The sequence below is a fragment of the Schistocerca gregaria genome, chromosome 2 (assembly GCF_023897955.1).
Source record: "Schistocerca gregaria isolate iqSchGreg1 chromosome 2, iqSchGreg1.2, whole genome shotgun sequence".
NCBI lineage: Eukaryota > Metazoa > Arthropoda > Insecta > Orthoptera > Acrididae > Schistocerca > Schistocerca gregaria.
Genome location: NC_064921.1, coordinates 33,811,913 through 33,830,963, shown reverse-complemented (window position 1 = coordinate 33,830,963; position 19,051 = coordinate 33,811,913). Strand labels below are relative to the sequence as shown.

Below are 19,051 nucleotides of genomic sequence, written 5' to 3'. Positions count from 1 at the left end.
AGTCTCTGGTAGCTGAGGCTATAGGACTCCATCAGCTGTCTGATTCATCTCTTCAAAAAAGTCAAACCAAGGAAAATCCAGAATGGAATATAACAATATTATGAAGAGGATAGTTGCAATCACCATATAGCAAAGCCGCTGAGTCATAGATAGGCACATTATTATTATAATATTAACAGCCAACAGTCTGCTTTTAAATGTGCCTGTCAGCTGTGTAGTACCACCTGCACACAGTGATTTCAAAAACTATCCAAATTCACACTGTCATTGTTATTCCATCCTGCATTTTCAAGTGTAATGTAAATATTCAATAAATATTTGTTTATTATAAGAAGGTGTCACAGGTGTGGTGAAACGTCACCAAACCGGCAGCTGTGTCCATGCAGATTAGCCTTTAGAAGACCCACAAACCCTGAACATAAAGTACCAGTCACTGAAGAGATGCCAAAATGCTGAAAAAACTACTTCATCATCATCTTACAATGAGTATTAACTATGCGCTAGATATTCAGTTGAGTTCTGTCTGCTGTAATATGCAGACCACTAACAATTAATTCCACATAAAATAATTTTTCATGTAATAGATTTTAACTCTTATTATTAATTAAACATCTTGAGGATGATATGAAAAAGACATAGCAGAAGTTGAACAATAAAAGTGGCTGTAAGTTAAACTGAATTGCTTCTCCAGCACAAGTTGCAACTTATGAGACAGGGTTAAACCCTTGGGAAACATTAGGGTGTGTGTTTGAGTATGAGTGAAGTTGTGAATGAGAGACTTTGAAAACACAGTTGGCTCAGAGGTTAGTGAAGTATCTGTGGTGTTATGCATGCCTTCGCATTCCTTGGTTGGTTAAATGTTAAATGGATATCTTACATTAATCAATGGCAGAAATGGAAGAAATGATGGGTGAGGGAGAACTTGGTTCAAATGGCTCTGAACACTATGGGACTTAACAGCTCAGGTCATCAGTCCCCTACTAACCTAAGGACATCCATGCCTGAGGCAGGATTCGAATCTGTGACCGTAGCGGTCGCGCGTTTCCAGACTGAAGCGCCCGGAACCGCTTGGCCACCCCGGCTGGCCGAGGGAGAACTGTGCAACTGACAAGAGGGCTGAGAGCCAGACTTTCTGTCCAATACATTCTGTTCTATCCACTAAGCACATTCTGCCTTCTCAAACACACACACACACACACACACACACACACACACACACACACACACACACACACACACACCAGAAGAGAGCACTGTGTGATTGTAAGAGTGAAATTATTAATACATTGCTGAAAAGATTAATTAATGAATTGTTTGTTGTTGTGGTCTTCAGTCCTGAGACTGGTTTGATGCAGCTCTCCATGCTACTCTATCCTGTGCAAGCTTCTTCATCTCCCAGTACCTACTGCAACCTACATCCTTCTGAATCTGCTTAGTGTAGTCATCTCTTGGTCTCCCTCTACGATTTTTACCCTCCACACTGCCCTCCAATACGAAATTGAGTAAGAAACTGCAATAAATGTGTAGCACAATGTCAAACTGTTTTTCAAAATTTTGCCTTCTGAATTGATTTTGGGTAATATAATGTAAAAGTCCTAACTTGACTCTTAACTCTTGAGCAGGTGTGCTATATTTTGTGACAAGAGCGAGCGCATAGTGCACTTTGTACACACGTGTTCGTATGTTACCAAGTTAAACAATGTATGAACAAAATTACACTTTAATGTTATTTTAATTAAACACTGATACAATAAACTAATATTATATGACCTAAATCACTGTTTCCTGAAACAATAGTAAATCTTTCATCATATAACTGTTGCCATACACAAGTGTTACTCCACACTATTGACCCACTTGAAGCAGTAAACAGCACAGTTGCATCAGATTCCTGACTACTGCTTATTTCATTACTAATTATCTTGTAGATAACTGCCTCATTTTGGGACTGTGGTGTTAGCTCTGCACCTGGATTGTTTCCTTGCAATGATCATAGATTTTATTCTCACCTAGCTCACTATTTTCTTTGTATCACTGCTGCTCACTTGGACAACAGAACTTATTACTATGTCAGCTGAACCAATAATGAAGGAATAGTTGTGAGCTCACAATTGTAAAACAACAACGGGATAGTACAAACCAATGTTATTTGTGAGTGCTGCACTTTATACATAGGCGCGCCTGCGTGAGGGTTAAAATCAAATACTAAATGTTCTACAACTTGTTTTCCTTGCCATAATCACAATGATGGTAAATTTAACAGTTTTAAAGTCCATTTCACTTAGATAAAAGATTTTTGCTGATTCCATGAATCTCTAATGGAACAGTTCTTTAACTTTACCACCTCTTTTTGCACAGTGATTGGAGGGATTGTTGTTACATTCATCTCACCTGTCATCTGTGTCCACCAGACGATCGTAGAAGACTCGATATGTTTCGTGTATCCATAAACGCATGAGCTTATCAGATTCTGACATGTTACTGCTTGGAACTAAAAGGACACCTCTTATTACTCGTGAAAAATCTCGCAAATTAAATGTGTAGTGAGATTTTGTAGGAGTTGGGAGAAAATTCGTTGTCGCTTCATGGTAAACTTCAATTGTAGCATCCACAAGACTCTGTAATAAAAAGTTTGAAATAAGACATATAAAAACACTACCACATGAACTATACTCATCAAGAAACTACAATAACCATATCATACATCTATAAATTCTTTGACTTAAGATACTTCATTAACTAAACTGATTGCATTTTCCTAGGGTCCTACCAATGAAATGAAATCTGTTACCAGCTTAACCTAAGAGTTGGGTTTCATGTGACTGATGTTTCGGAAATCTGTATTTGTTGGCATTCTACTTGAGGTAGCTCATTACCGTTGAGCTCAAAACACGTTCTAAGATTCTGTGATATGTAAGGTCACAGATGTTGAATGGAATTTTTATGGATCACTTCTGTTACCCTTTGTGTACATACTTTAAGTGTGACCTATACTTTCCTCCAACCAGTAACCATGATTTTTTGTTACAGGGACCTATGGTAGGTGCGGGTAAAAGGAGAGCTAACTCAACCATGAATTCAAGAATGTAGGAAAAGAAGACTGCTTCTTAATGTAAAAAAGACAAGTCATGATGAAAAGTGGCACAATTAAAAGACACTGACATATAGCTTTTGGCCACAGCCTTCATCAATAAACACACACACACACACACACACACACACACACACACACACACACACACATGCACAAACGTTTTTGACGACACGAGAAGCGGTGCGAAACTGGATTGCTTTCAAAATTCACACCTCCCTCTCATTAATTGACTTACTTGATGCATCTAGCTCATTGTCTTCTCGTGATAATCAGCTAGCTCGATCTTCCAAAATTTCTTCTCTGAATACTCTTGCTGGTTATAGGAATTTAAAAGACTCTAGTTTTGAAATGATTGGTTACTCGCCGAATACTTTGAGTTAAATCACAATATATTTTCAACTATCACAAAAACAACTTTTCCATTTCTCATATTAACATTTAAACTTGTGTAAGTCATCTTAGTCATCAAATATTAGAATTCATTAAACACAGTTCAGTGTCCAAATCATTTTTGAACATGACTTATGTCTTGCTTCATTCAGAGTTAAGACATGAAGTAAGTAAAATTCTATGGCCAACTGTTCGTTTGTCTTTTTTTACAATAATCACAGTACCAAAAGCTATACCTTGCCTCCTAGACAGCTGAATGCATTTCATTCACCATCTTTTGTGTATGTTTCCTTAGAAGTTTCTTTACAATGACTGTGTACCGTGGTAGGTTCCTTTCATCATGATCTCATAATGACCCATCACATGGTTCACTGTTACTTTAACCTTCTGTCACAGATAAACTGCATGCTCTTGCCCACAGATAAATTTTTCGAGTGCTGTCACTACATCTAAAAATGTGAATCTTCCTATTTGTTTTAGCTATCCTACACAATTTAGACACCATTGTTGCTACAATGGCCTCATGGTCACTTCATAAGGTAATAAAATGGTTGGGACAAGCATTCTACACCCCCCCCCCCCAAATGTTTTCCTTTTTTGCAATGGAGAATGTTATATCACATAAATAATAGGGCTTATTAATGAGTTCTGTTGAGCAAAATCTAACACAGATGGAAAATGTATATTATGTATCAGCAAAATATAACCACATTGCATTTAACACCACAGCAAAGGATGGGGGAGAAAGGGAAACAGATTTTTTTCCCTTCCACTTTTTATAAGAATGACCACTGCACCTGGAATTTGAGGAAAAACTCTCAAGAAAGAGAACTATTATATCTAGCGATCCAACAGAAGACAAAAGAAAAAAGGAAGTTAACTGAAAAGAAACAAGGAATAAAAAAAAAAAATATTTCTGGAAATAATAGCCTCCAATCGAAATAGCCAAAAGGTAAACAACTAGAGGCCACGTGTTTTTTGTGGTGAGGCAAATTTTTTCAGCAGCAGAAGGTGCCAAGAACTGCCTCTCATCTGTTTCCACATTGCGATCAGCAGCCATCACTGAGCGACACTAATCACTGATGTTGCAGCTGGCACCTACTATCATGATGATTGCAAGGCTATTCCAAGGATGAAGAAGTGTAAACTAAATGACTGGTGAATGAGTTTGAGAAACTTAACCAGTCAAGGAATTGCAAGAAGAGACAAAATGAACAAATTTCATACCTAAGAGTCACAATAAATATGGTGAGTAAAGACACAGATAAAATGAAAATAATATTAGTAGATTTAAACAAGGAATTATGCCTTCAGACAAATCTGAAAAATGAATTACGCCTGCAGGTAGCAAATCAAAATAAAGAGTTTAATCTCACTGTGGTTAATTTAAATAAAGAACTAACCAATCAACAGAAAAAAATTAGAGAACTAGTCATCTGCCTCTGAGGTTTCTAACCAACATAATAAAACTCACGGGTAGTCAACAAACTACTGGAAGAGCGTATTGCAGAGTTGAAAACAGAAAAAAACCATAGTTGAAACCAGACATTAATATAATTCATAATAAATTAAACAATTTAGAACTAGTATCATAAGAAAATTATATGAAATAACAAATGTTTGAAACAAGAGTTTAACAAGACTATAGAAGTACCACAAACTGAAGAGATGGAAATTGTGTTGGATGTGTCATCTGATGCAAATAGCCAAAGAAAACTACTGGAAGAGTGTTTCTCAGATGTAGCATCTGAGCTACAAAAACAAAGAGGAAATCAACATTTTAAAGAAACTGGTGAACGTAACAGTCACTTCATTACCTAGTTGAAAAGAAAAATTCCATCAAAATCCTGCTGGGGTAACAGAAACGGTGCATTCAGTACTTGTAAATTTTGGAACACAGATGAGAACATACAGAGAGAGGTTAAAGGAAATTACTAAGCAGAAACCAGAGACTGCTAACCACACAGATGTTAAATGTACTGAAAGTACTTCTAGTAAAGATAGTGAGGATATAGATTGTGTGACCTGCACTAGCAATCTGAAGGAGAAATTTGAGGTATCGTAACCTAAAAACAGAGGAGAATTAAAAAGAAGTACTATGCCCTCAGCCAGAGTTACGCTATAAAATGTGTAACGATGATGGGAGGAATTTTGTCTATAAACTTAAGTCATCTTTCCAACAATTTAGCATGTTTCAAGGCTGAAGGGAAAATACATCCCTCAGTCTAATAGAAAAAAGCAAAGAATGGAGACTCTTTAATGTGAACGAATTCCAGAACTGGAAAGATTTTGAGAAGAATTTTAAAGAGAAATTTTAGATTGAAGGATAACTGCAGAAACTAACCCCACAATTAGTGGACACAACACCATAAAGACGTAAGGGTGGTGGGTTCTGATTATATTTTGAATGGACCTTAAAAGGGTGAAGTTCTTAGATGGGCCACAAAGTGGGAGTCATGCAAGGAGAGTATTATTCAGTAGTTTGCTCATGTATGTATAGGAAAAAATTATTAAAAAATACTGATCAAGGGCCACTCCAATTTTCAGTTACTTCGAAAAATTGGATATCCTTACTAAAGCTCATGAAGAAGAAAAGCATGGAAAGAAAAGTCAGTATTCACAAGGGGAGATTACAACCACAAGGGCTGAATTTAAGCAACACAGTTTGGTAATGTGAAGAGAAAGGATACTGAGGGATCATATGGTGGGAATACTATAGCAGATCAAGAAATATAACTGGGAACAGATCTTATGAAGGGTAAATATGCACAAACAGAACTGTTGAAGATGAGGCTCCAGGGGTTGATCCAAGGGACACCCATAGTGCTCAGAGCCATTTGAACCAAGGGACACCACAAGGTAAAAAGAGATCAAGTAGTATATTGGGGAAATGGAAACAGCACCATGTGCCACAAAGAGCCGCCAATCATAGAGCATCACGATTAAACTATTTTTATATTGCTATAAACTTTGTACTGGCTATAGACTTAGGTCAGAGGGAAATGTTTTTATAACTGTTGTACATCATTTACTGCCAGCAGTTAAGAAAGTGAGGTTGCTATGGAGCCATGAGTTCTTGTAATAAAAAACTTATTCACCATATGAGAATATAACTTTGTGTTTCTCAAGTCTTTAACAAAATGGAAAATAAACAGCAAATTATTCTGTGGTTTTTCAAGAGCGATGAGAGAGTAGAGAAAGAGGCTCTGTACGCCAAATAATAATGAAACCGGGGAAGTATGTAAGTCACTCCTCCTTTTCATTACGCCAGCTCACATATTTTTGGTTGTATCAATTTTAGTAGGCTATCAGACTTCGAGGTTATGACAGCGTGGAGGGCAAACCTGCTACCGAGGTACACGAGGTAGTTAAAGGAATTTTTTAAACGTATGACTGCTGCTATGTGCTCTATCTACATCTCCTACTTTTCTTGTCATAGTTCCCACCAAAATACTGTTATGAGTTTAAGTGAAGTTCACAATGACCTAATACACTATGTGATCAAAATAATCTGGACACCTTGCTGAAACTGACTGACTTTCGTGGCGCCCTCCATCACTAATGTTGGAAATCAATTTGGTGTTAGTCCACCCTTAGCCTCAGTGATAGCTTCCACTCTTGCAGGCATATGTTCAATCAATCAGGTGCTGAAAGGTTTCTTGGGGAATGGCAGCCCATTCTTCACAGAGTGCTGCACTGAGGAGAGGTATCGATATCAGTCGGTGAGTCTTGGCATAAAATCAGTGTACCGAAGCATCCAAGGGTGTTCTATAGCATTCAGGTCAGGACTCTGTGCAGCCCAGTCCATTAAAGGGATGTTACTGACGTGTAATCACTCCGCCACAGGCTGTGCATTATTAACAGGTGCTTAATCATGTAGAAAGATGCAATCGCCCTCCCCGAATTGCTCTTCCACAGTGGGAAGCAAGAAGGTGCTCAAAACATCAATGTAGGCCTGTGCTGGGATAGTACCACACAAAATAACAAGGAGTGTTAGCCCTCTACATGGAAAACACGATCATAACACCACCAACTCCGAATTTTACTGTTGGCACTACACACACTGGCAGATGACATTCACTGGCCATTCGTCTTACCCACACCCTACCATCAGATCGCCATATTGTGTACCATGATTTGTTACTCCACACAACATTTCTCCACAGTTCAATCCTCCAGTGTTTACACTCCTTACACCAAGCAAGGTGTCATTTGGCATTTACCAGCGTAATGTGTGGCTTATGAGCAATTGCTCGACCATGAAATACAAGTTTTCCCACCTCCCATCTAACTGTCATAGTACTTGCAGTGGAGCCTGAAGCAGTTTGGAATTCCTGTGTGATGATCTGGATAGATGTCTGCATATTACACATTATGACCCTCTTCAACTGTCAGTAGTCTCTGTCAGTTAACAGGCGAGGTCGGCCTGTACGCTTTTCTGCTGTATTGTCCCTTCACGTTTCCACTTCACTACCACATCAGAAACAGTGGCCCTAGGGTTGTTTACAAGTGTGGAAATCTCATGTACAGACGTATGACACAAGCAACAGCCATTCACCTGACCACTTTTGAAGTCCGTGAGCTCTGCAGAGTGCCCCATTCAGCTCACACATGATGTCTAATGACTACTGAGGTCGCTGATAAGGAGTACCTGGCAGTAGTGCCAGCAAAGTGCACCTAGTATGAAAAACGTATGTTTTTGGGGCTGTCCGGATACTTTTGATCACATAGTGTAGCACTCAACTTATTATACTTTGAAAACAAAAATGATTATTCCTATCAGCCTAATCACACATGCTCTTCGTCCACATTCATTCACTTGAAATTTCTCAAATGTCTTATTCGATGCAAACTGTTTTGGAGTAGTATAAGATACAGCTCACGTGTTAAGGAGAATGACATTAATGTAATGAATACTGGTTAATTAAATACCAAATTTGTGAAACGTGTTGTGAAAAAATAAGAATTTTAACTGTAATGTAAATAAAGGAAAAGGAGGAGTTTTTACCTATATTAATAAGGCACACAAGTTCAAAGACATTGAGGCAAGTAGATTTGTAGTCATCACAACATAGATGTGTGTGCTCGTGAATTAATACTGAAAAATAGTCCACACTTGATTGTAACTGTTTATAGATCCCCAATAGCAAATTTTGAACAATTTGGATTCCTTACTATGCTATCTGTCAGACAAGAGTAAGTTGGTTTGTGGGGCGCTCAACTGCACGGTTATCAGCACCTGTACAAATTCCCAACCTTTTCTCAGTCCAATCTCACCACTTTCATGGATGATGATGAAATGAGGATGACAACACAAACACCCAGTCATCTCAAGGCATATGAAAATACGTGACCCCACTGGGAATCGAACCCAGGACCCTGTGCTCGGGAAGTGAGAACGCGACCGCGAGCTGCAGACTCTATCGTTGAGACACATCAATAAAGGCCCTAGGGCAGGAAAATGCTTGATGAATCTGTCATGTCCACTACTAACATTTCATGATACACAGAAACAGTAAAAGATATGGGGAACAGTAAAAGTAATTGCAGAATAATCAGTGAAATCTGCAACAGTGGAAGCAGTTGAAGAAAATGACATTAACAATGACATTTGCATAGCATGGTGAGGACTGTGACAGTAAAGTGGCCATCAGTCTAAAAGTACTGGTGCGAATGCCATAAGTATTGATACTGTGAAGGTGCTTGATGTTCAAGTATTGTCAAAACATAGCCATGTAGGCACGAAAGTGGGTACCAATACTGAACAGAAAGAACTGCATGAACACAACTGTCAGAAAATTTATGAAGGATACAGTGGAGGAATGGAAAGTATTTCAGTCATGAAGAACTTTCAGTGCTCTGAAGAACAACGTCTGGTTCGCTATGCTAAATTCATTAGTGATGGTGACTCCAGTTTATTCAAATCAATAATTGACAGCAGGCCCTATGATGACCAACCAGTGCAAAAGTTAGAATGTGTCTGTCATGAGCCAAAATGAATGGGTAACCAACTATGTAAAATTAGGCAGAACTTTTCTAGCAAAAAGTTTCAAGATTACAAGACTGTTAGTGGATGTTTGACTGAGGAAACAATTAACCATCAAAGGGAATGCTATGACCAAGCCATTAGAAAGAATAAAAACAACCTAGAAAAGCAGTACAGGAAACACTTTTTCATACAACATCAAGTGATGAGATGCCACTGTACAGCTTGTGTTCAAGTGATTGGTGTAAATACTGCAAAGCTGAGGCAGCAGGAAACGAATATATCCATAGAAATGCAACCCCTGAAGCTATTGCAGAGTAACAAAGCCAGTATGTGCAGGTCTAGCACATCCAGATCTTCTGAAGAAATGCCTCACTGGAAACATTCAAAACGTAAATGACTCTCTCGACAACGTTATATAAAACATATATTGTGGGCTTGAAAATGCTGAAGAATGCAGTCAGTGCTGCTGTGATCACCTTAAATTATGAAAATTCAGGCAGAAAAAAAGGTTCTGAAGAAATCTTGAATTAAGTCTGGCCACAATACAGAAGCAATCATAAGAAAAATGAACAGACATAGTCTCCGAAGCATAAATTATGATTATATTAAAAATAAAGATTCCAAGACTTACCAAGCGGGAAAGTGCCGGTAGACAGGCACAATAAAAAAACACACAAACACACACACAAAATTTCGAGCTTTTGCAGCCGGCGGTTGCTTCGTCAGGAAAGAGGGAAGGAGAAGGAAAGATGAAAGGATGTGGGTTTTAAGGGAGAGGGTAAGGAGTCATTCCAATCCCGGGAGCTGAAAGACTTACCTTAGGGGGAAAAAAGAATAAGTATATACTCGCGCTCGCGCGAACACACACACACACACACACACACACACACACACACACACACACACACACACACACATATATCCATCCATACATATACAGAGACAAGCTTCGCTGGTTGTGAAAGCTCGAAATTTTGTGTGTGTGTTTGTGTGTTTTTTCATTTTGCCAGTCTACCGGCGCTTTCCCGCTTGGTAAGTCTTGGAATCTTTGTTTTTAATATATTTTTCCCATGTGGAAGTTTCTTTCTATTTTATTTACATCAGAAATTATGATTAGAAAGACAACAGAAGCAGTGACAAAGAAAGAGACTGGATTTCGTTGATCCTAAAAAAAGATTACAACGCTGAAGATCTTTATGGTGCCTCTTCATTCAATAGTGAGTTTTCCTTTACTACAAATTACAAATGAAATTTTTCAAATTTCTCCCATTACCTCAGAAACTACTTAAGCTATATCTTTTAAACTTGAACCTCTTACTGAACGTGATATTATATTTACGTAGGTCAACAATGGCAGAGATAGCACTCATAGTTTCATGATTAAAAATAATTTAGAAAGTACATAATTTTTAAGACCTTAACTAAAATTTGTATCTCCATTCATAACAAAGAGTGACACTTGATAGCGATCAGTGCATGTATATGATACAACACTATATGCTGGCAAAGTTTTGTCTTATCATCTCCAACAGTTCCTGAGAAAAAAGTATACAACAACTACATTAAATTTAACATAATGAGGATAGGGACCAATACTCCCCTTCACACCATAACATGACCATCCTGAAAAACACTGATCGTCAACTTATATGGTGGCAATGGGGTCTTTTGGTGGCAATGAATATGTCTTTTCTCAGCTTGCTCTCCTCCTTTGCCTCAAGCTCAAAGTTCGGCAAGCAATTTACACTGTAGCCAAGATTGTGATATGCCAGGGCCTTCAATTCTCTTGCTACTCCTGGTTCTTCACAAAGAGGCACTCTACTACTTCATTCTTGTCATTCAAACTGCATCTGATCACAATGGAAGCATTTGGCCACCTCACCATCACCTCATACAACAGCCTTCTCATGCCATCCATAAGAACCTCCTGATCTGGGGTTCTGGATAACTTTTCCATCTCCATCCCTTTTCATAAATCTCATCAATTCTATTCCTTCACATCTATTCCTTCACCTTAAACCCTTGCCAGAAGAAGGAGCCAATGGCTCTGAGACCTTGCAAACTCTAAAACCTCTGCATGTGCGTTCACCTGCTGAATTACATTATATTTTCAGCATTTGACTATTTCCATTAAAAGTTAATCACATAACTTCATTTTTTTTAAATAATAACTAAAACTTAAAGAGCTTGTTATCGAAATTTGATTGTATTCATTAAGAAATTGATTAAGTAACTTCAAACAATGGAAACTACAAGTCGGAATACCAACAATGTAAGTAAATGATTGTTATGTGCTGTAAAGTTGCAGACAGGCACAACAAAAACACTTGTACATATCAGATTTTGGCTACAACCATCATTGGAAAATGAAATGTACACACTTTCATTCACATAAGACACCTCACACATACATGACTACCATCTCCAGCAGCTCGGACTGTAAAACAACTGTCAGGTACAATGGGAGCAGCAATATAGGGGGAGTGGGGAAAGGAATGGATAGGTGGGGGCAGAGAGGAGTGCTGTCTGGCAGGCTGTGCAGGAAATAGACAGCCAATAGGTGCAGCATTCGGATACTGTGGGCCTCAGAGGTAGGGGGGAACAGGGAGCAAAAAAGGAGAGGAGTGGGGAAAGATGGCCAGGAGTGTTGGCATAGGGAAATACACAAATATGGTGGGAGACAAGAAGAGGGAGGAGGTGGTGGGACAGACAGAGTGGAAAACTGTCGGTTGCGGGAAACTGGGACAGTATTTTATGACTAGGATAATTTCAGGAGCAGAGAATGTGTAGTAAGGATAACTCCCACCTGTGCAGTTCAGAAAATCTCATCGTGGAAGGAAGGATCCAGATGGCTCAGTTACTGAAGCAGCCATTGAAATTGAGCATGTTTTGCTCAGCTGCATGTTGCACCAGCTGCATGTTGTGCCACAGGATGGTCTATTTTGCTCTTGGTCATAGTTTGATGGTGGCCATTATCCTGATGAACAGCTGGTTGGTGGTCATTAAAATAGAAAAAGCTGTGCAATGACTGCAGCAAAGCTGGTATATGACATGGCTCGTTTCACAGGTGGCCCGACCTATGATGGGGTAGGATAAACCTGTCTGTTGTTGTCTTCAGTCCAGAGACTGGTTTGATGCAGCTCTCCATGCTACTACATACTCTGCAAGCTTCTTCATTCCAAGTAACTACTGCACCCACATCCTTCTGAATCTGCTTAGTTTTTTCATCTTTTGATCTCCCTCTACAATTTTTACCCTCCACATTACCCTCCCAATACTAAATTGGTGATCCCTTGATGCCTCAGAACATGTCCTACCAACCGATCCCTTCTTCTAGACAAATTGTGCCACAAATACCTCTTCTCCCCAATTCTATTCAGTACCTCCTCATTAGTTACATGACCTACCATCTAATCTTCAACATTCTTCTGTAGTACCACATTTAAAATTCTTCTATTCTCTTCTTGTCTAAACTATTTATCATGCACGTTTCACATCCGTACATGGTTACACTACAAAAAAAAAATACTTCCTGACACTTTGACATGTCTCCTGTACCATAATCACATGATTTGTAAGTGTATGTTATGAGACTAATAAATCACAATTCACAATATACTTGATGTTAAAAAATTTCTCTTCTTCAGAAATGCTTTTCTTGCCATTGTCAGTCTACATTTTATATCGTCCTTACTTCAACCATGATCAGTTATTTTGCTCCCCAAATATCAAAACTTGTCTACTACTTTAAATGTCTCATTTCCTAATCTAATTCACTCAGCGTCGCCTGATTTAGTTAGACTACATTCCATTATCCTCGTTTTGCTTTTGTTGATGTTCACCTTATAGTCAATGTTGCTTCACATCCTGGGTGTAAACCTGAAACTTATCCCACACATGACCCCTGGGTGGTGCTAAGAAGGCAACAAAACTGGCAGCCAGACAATCTTTCTAGATCCTCTGGCTATTTGAGAAGTAAGGAAATGACTCATAATCACATCGAAAGCCCTTCTCAGGGCCAAGCATCTAGGAAACTTGGAACAAGTATTAAAATATGCCAATAGAACATTGAGGGCATTAGTAAAACCAAATGCCAAATTCTTCAACAGCTATTGACTAATCACAACATTGACATGGTTGCTCTGCAGGAAACACACACAGATAATGAAGATCAACTATGTTCCAGAGGAAAAATATCAGGATTCGATGTCATTGGTGCAACATAGCACGATGTGTATGGAGTTGCCACATACGTCAAAAATAAAACAGAAAATGCTCACATGCTATCCACTTCCACAAATGACAATATCCACTCTGTGATAATCAAAATAGGTGAACTGGTCATAAGTAACATTTACAAACCACCAGGATCCGCATGGCCAGCAGATGTTCTCCAATCACACTGCCATCCCGCAGTCTTTGTAGGGGACTCTAACAGCCACCACATGCAATGACGATACAGAACAACTGATACCAATGGTGAAGCCTTAGCAAACAGGGGAGAAGAAAACAACATACACCTCATTTTCAATGCTACAGATCAGCAGCTTAGAAATGAGACTATGACCCAAACTTATGCTTTGTCACAGCTGATGAAAATCACCAGCTGGTCAACACAACACAAGCCGAAATCTTTTGCCAGATTTTCCTCACAGTCAACACAGTCAATTCCTAGTAAATATCAGCACAAGAATTCCATTGATAGCCTCAACTCCTTGACCCAAATGGAATATACAAGAAGTGGATTGGAGAGCTTACTCTGAAGACCTCGATAAATGCCTGGGATGGATCCCTCCATCTGCTGATAGCTATAAATGGTTAATGTGAGCAGTCATCAGCACAGCAAAAAAGCACATACCTAGAGGATACTACAAAGAATACATTCCAGGCTGGGGCGAGAAACGTGAGGAACTGTATAATGATTACCAAAGCAGCAGTGACAGAGAAATAGGAGATGAACTCAAACACAGCCTTGATACTGCATGACAACAGAATGGATGGAAACTGCTCAGGCTGTGGAATTTAAATTATCCAGCAAAAAAGCATGGTCCCTGCTTCAAAAACTGTGAGGAGCCACCCGTATCACTCGAGAAGAAGAAGAAGAAGAAGAAAAAATCTAAAAGGATAAACCACCAAGAGACCACAATATGCATTAAACATGAACTGAGAAAGCTAAAAGCAACAGCCAGTGTTGACACTAAATATTCATGTGACATCATCGCCAAAGAGATCTCGTCAGCAATGAAGGACACTAAACCAAGGAAAGCCCCCAGGCTTAGATGACATCCTCCCAGAGTTTCTTATCAAGTCTGGCAAATATACAGAAATAAGGTCAGCAAAGTTCTTCACATCACCACTGAAGGCAGGAAACATACCCCAAGAACGTAAACGTGCCAAGATAATTGCCCTCCTAAAGCCAGGTAAACCAGGAAATCTTCCACAAAACTACCAGCCCATAGCACAGCTTAGCATGGTGTACAAACTTCTGGAATGAGTACTAATTAACAGGATCGGTCAGACAATACTCACAGCCATCCCAATAGAACAAGCCGGCTTTTGTCGCAACCGAAGCTGTACAGACTAAGTCCTGGCCCTTACAACACTTATTGAAGTGGGATTCCAAAAGAAATTAAAAACATCTGTGGCTTTCATTGACTTGTCAGCAGCCTATGATACTGTCTGGAGACAAGGCCTATGCTATAAACTGATGACAATAATTCCCCGTCAAAAAGGGACGAAGCTTACCGGTAACAGAGGATTCCAGGTCATCATGGGAAACAAAGTCAGTAGCCAGAAATTGCTTGAAAATGGTTTACATCAAGACTTGGTGTTAGCCCCACTGCTTTTTAGCCTATACATTGCTGACATGCCAGACACAGCTTGTAGGAAATTTGGTTATGCTTATGACTGGGCCACTGAAACAAGGCACACCTATTTTGATACAATGGAAGAAACCTTTACATCCGATCAGTCTGCCCTGGCAGCATACTTCTGTAAATGGAGGCTTAGGCCTAATGCCACAAAGACAGAAGTAACTTGCTTCCACCTCAATAACAGAGAAGCCGACAGAGCTCTGGAAGTATACCTTGACGACGCATGCCTCTACCGCAACAAGGAGCCAAGGTACCTAGGGGTTACATTAGACAGAACCTTATCATTAAATCACACCTTACAAAAGCAGCTGCCAAGGTGAGAACAAGAAACAACTGCATCCATAAACTCTGCAGAACCACCTGGGGATCAACAGCAACAACTCTGAGGATGTCTGTGACTGAGCCTGGTATACTCTGCGGCTGAGTACTGTGCACCAGTATGGCTAAACAGTAGTCATGTGAACAAAATCAATGTCGATCTCAACAACACCACATGCATTATTTCAGGAACCGTTAGGTCTACACCTAACATATGGCTACCTGTCCTGTCATATATCACCCCTAAAAATACAACAAGAAGCATCCTTGGTCAGGGAATACAACAATATTGAAGCAAACCCTGAACTACCGGTAAACATCGATATACCTGATCTGAGTATCAAGAGGCTTCGTTCAAGACATCCTCCTCTTACTCTCAACAGCATCACTGGGACTGACATCTAATCTCAGAGAAGAGAATGGCTCCAAAATGCTCCAACAACTTGCCACCTAATGCCTTGTATTACTGAGGCAGTTTCCAAGTTTGACCAATCCCACAAGATATGGTCAACTCTGAACTGACTATGAACTGGGCACGGAAGATGTGCCGACTCACTCTTCAAAAGGGGACTGATGTATTTGCCAGCATGTGACTGTGGTGGGCCTTGTATAAATATATACAAGGACTAGATGTTAGTCTCCGAATATATATGGCACAGGAGATCTGTTTGTGTGTTAGGTCTGGGAGTTTTTGTCACTGCAGATAAGCAGCCCTGGGTGGCCTGGTTATATGGGATGTGTGGATCAGATGGTAGCTGTCTAAATGCATGTACTGTTGGTGGTTGGTGGGTGGAAGCCATTGTCCAGAAGTTAGATAATTGGCAGAGGCCTTCTGAAAGTGGTTACTGTGATTCATAACAATTGAGATTGATACCTGATTAGGTATGGATTTGTTCTAAGGTTGTGTAAGGGTATTCTTTCTTCTGCTGAAAGGTTGGTGTTCTAAGGAAGGGGCCTAGGGGAGAATGGTGAGCCAAGTTAGAAAACCTGGAATGTGACCAGCAGCTAGTGTGGTTGCGGGGAGGGGGAGTGATGGTACCAACTGGAAGAGGCCTAATGTAATGTTGAGATTAGGTTGGGTTTGACTGTAGGGATTGGTGGCAAAGAAGTTTTTCAGGATATATACATGGACCAAAAAAAGAAATTCCTGGATTTTCTCCAGATCTCCCAGTTAAAAATACAATTTCTCCCAGATGAAAATACACTTTTTCCATGTTAAGTGACAGTATACTTTCCCTCGGAACTGTAAAACTTATGAATCATTTGAATGGTTATGGTTTTATACAGCAGCTTAGGATTTCCCAGCACTTTAGAAAATGAAACTCAGGGGGGAAAAACATGTTTTGGAAAGTTCTTTGATGTGCAGCAACATGTACACTGCATATTTTCATATTATGAAAGTATAAATTCGCATTCCACCAAAGACCGCATATTACTCTCCAAAGCGTTGAAATTGAGATTGTGATGTGCTTTTGCAAGCCAGTCATAGCTCATGCCATGTGTCCTTGCCAGCCGATGGCAGCGGATATTCAGAGCAAAGGAAACATGATGTAGTCAGCCCATAGCAACATCACTGTAAAGTAGTGCAAACACACAAATAGGTAAAGTTAATATACATAGTGATGCTACAAGAAAAGAAAAGCTTTCAGATATAGTATTGGTCTCTAAGATTCGTAAGCTGTGAGAGAAGCTAAGCTTTCACATGTAATGTTGATCTTTTATGCACTTTTACACTTTGAGATATATCACACAAATGTGCCAGTAAAATGTTCCATACTGTCACAAATCACTCATCTTCTGGCCTCGAAATTCTTCCAAATTGATTGTCAAGGAGTTGATTTTTAAATGAGAGTAAAATTCTCCGTGATTAAAGAAATTCATCATACACTCTGCACAAAGTTCATCTTGCGTAAAAGGAAATTTACTTTGAAAATAATGGTTTTCAAACCACAATTCACAATATTTTCCCATGATCTGTTAGAAATAGATTTCTTCCAGCAGTTGCTAGGGAGCGGCAGATAAGAGGCGTCACCGCGATTGTGCAGCCCATATGTGTAAAACATTAAAAGATCTTACATTATGTCATAAAAGAAACAAGACGTCAGAGGATACTCCAAGAGCATCGGAATTTTGTGAACCATACAAAAATGCATAATTTGTCTTAAACTGCACATTTGTATGTCCAGACTGGCAACGAAGTAGGCCTTGACCTGATATTAAGTTCTTCAGTGTGGTTTTCGGGATGTAAATTTTCTTGGAGTACCAGTACAGTATTATCTCATATTGAGTTCTTTATTATGGCATAATGCCATACATGCTAGAAGATGAAAATATGCTATTTAAATGCAGCAATTAATACTGGATGGGATTATTTGTAAACAGAAGAATAAGAACTCTTCAGAAAATTTGGACTCTTTATTGTCTATTAGCTAATAACTTGCTGTTCTGTGAGACAGAAAATTAAATATTGGATACATAAAATGAGTAAAGGCATGAGACAATCCAGACAGTACACATTTCTTCAGTGCTTAAATCCTAGCGTTTTTTTTCTCTCTAGTATTGCTATAGCTTTACATGGCGTGCTTTCCTTCCTGCGAAAGAACCTGTTACTTCATCATCAAAACGTCGTTGTCTAATACTCAAAAAGCTGTTAATACAACTAGTACCCAAGACTGGTGTGGTTTCTCAATCTGATTATGTCTATTTTGTCACTGTCTGCTAGATAAAAGAAATGAAGCCTTTCTAATACTGCAGCAATTGTAACACACACCAAATAAGCGAGACTGTTTTGGTAATAATGGTCATTTTTATAATATGACAGAATAACTCACAAAGTACCAATATAAAATGCCCATCTGGCCTACAACAAGACCAAAGCCTTATGTTAGGTAATAGTTTCACATTTCATTCATACGCTACAGTTTCTCAAGCATGAGATCGAAAAGACGTAGTATGAAATTTTTGGATAAATTTGGAATCATCTTATTCTTCCATAATATGTGTGATGTTGCCGTTTCTTCTTCTTCCTCATTCTAACAAACAATTCTCATCAATAATTCTGTAACTATTCCTACCATTGTCCAAACTCATTCTCCGGTTAACTCTGCTAACGCTACCAGAATCACCCGTTTAATTATCCATCGATTATTCTCTGATTAGACATTATTACACATTTGTACAAAGCGTTTTCCACGCTACTCCCACAATGTAACTTAAGCGGCTGCTAGCCAGGGACTACACAACTTGTCCTCTCTAGTTTAGTGACCCGACCAAAAATTTTCTGTCAAAATTTCATTTTCGTAGATACACCTAGAAGATAATACATAATCTTTTTTACCTGTTATTCCTGGTAGTCATTTATTTCCACTCTGGTAGTCTGAATCTATG

At 39.1% G+C, this 19,051-nt stretch overlaps 1 protein-coding gene across 1 annotated transcript in view; it reads right to left on the bottom strand.

The window, feature by feature from the left end:
• Positions 1–19,051, bottom strand: part of LOC126336262 (dynein axonemal heavy chain 3) — a 1,127,841-nt gene that overhangs the window by 455,312 nt on the left and 653,478 nt on the right. Inside the window, exon 38 of the mRNA XM_049999758.1 lies at positions 2,392–2,618. Within this exon, the coding sequence (XP_049855715.1) occupies positions 2,392–2,618 (227 nt within the window). The remainder of the gene's footprint in view (positions 1–2,391; positions 2,619–19,051) is intronic.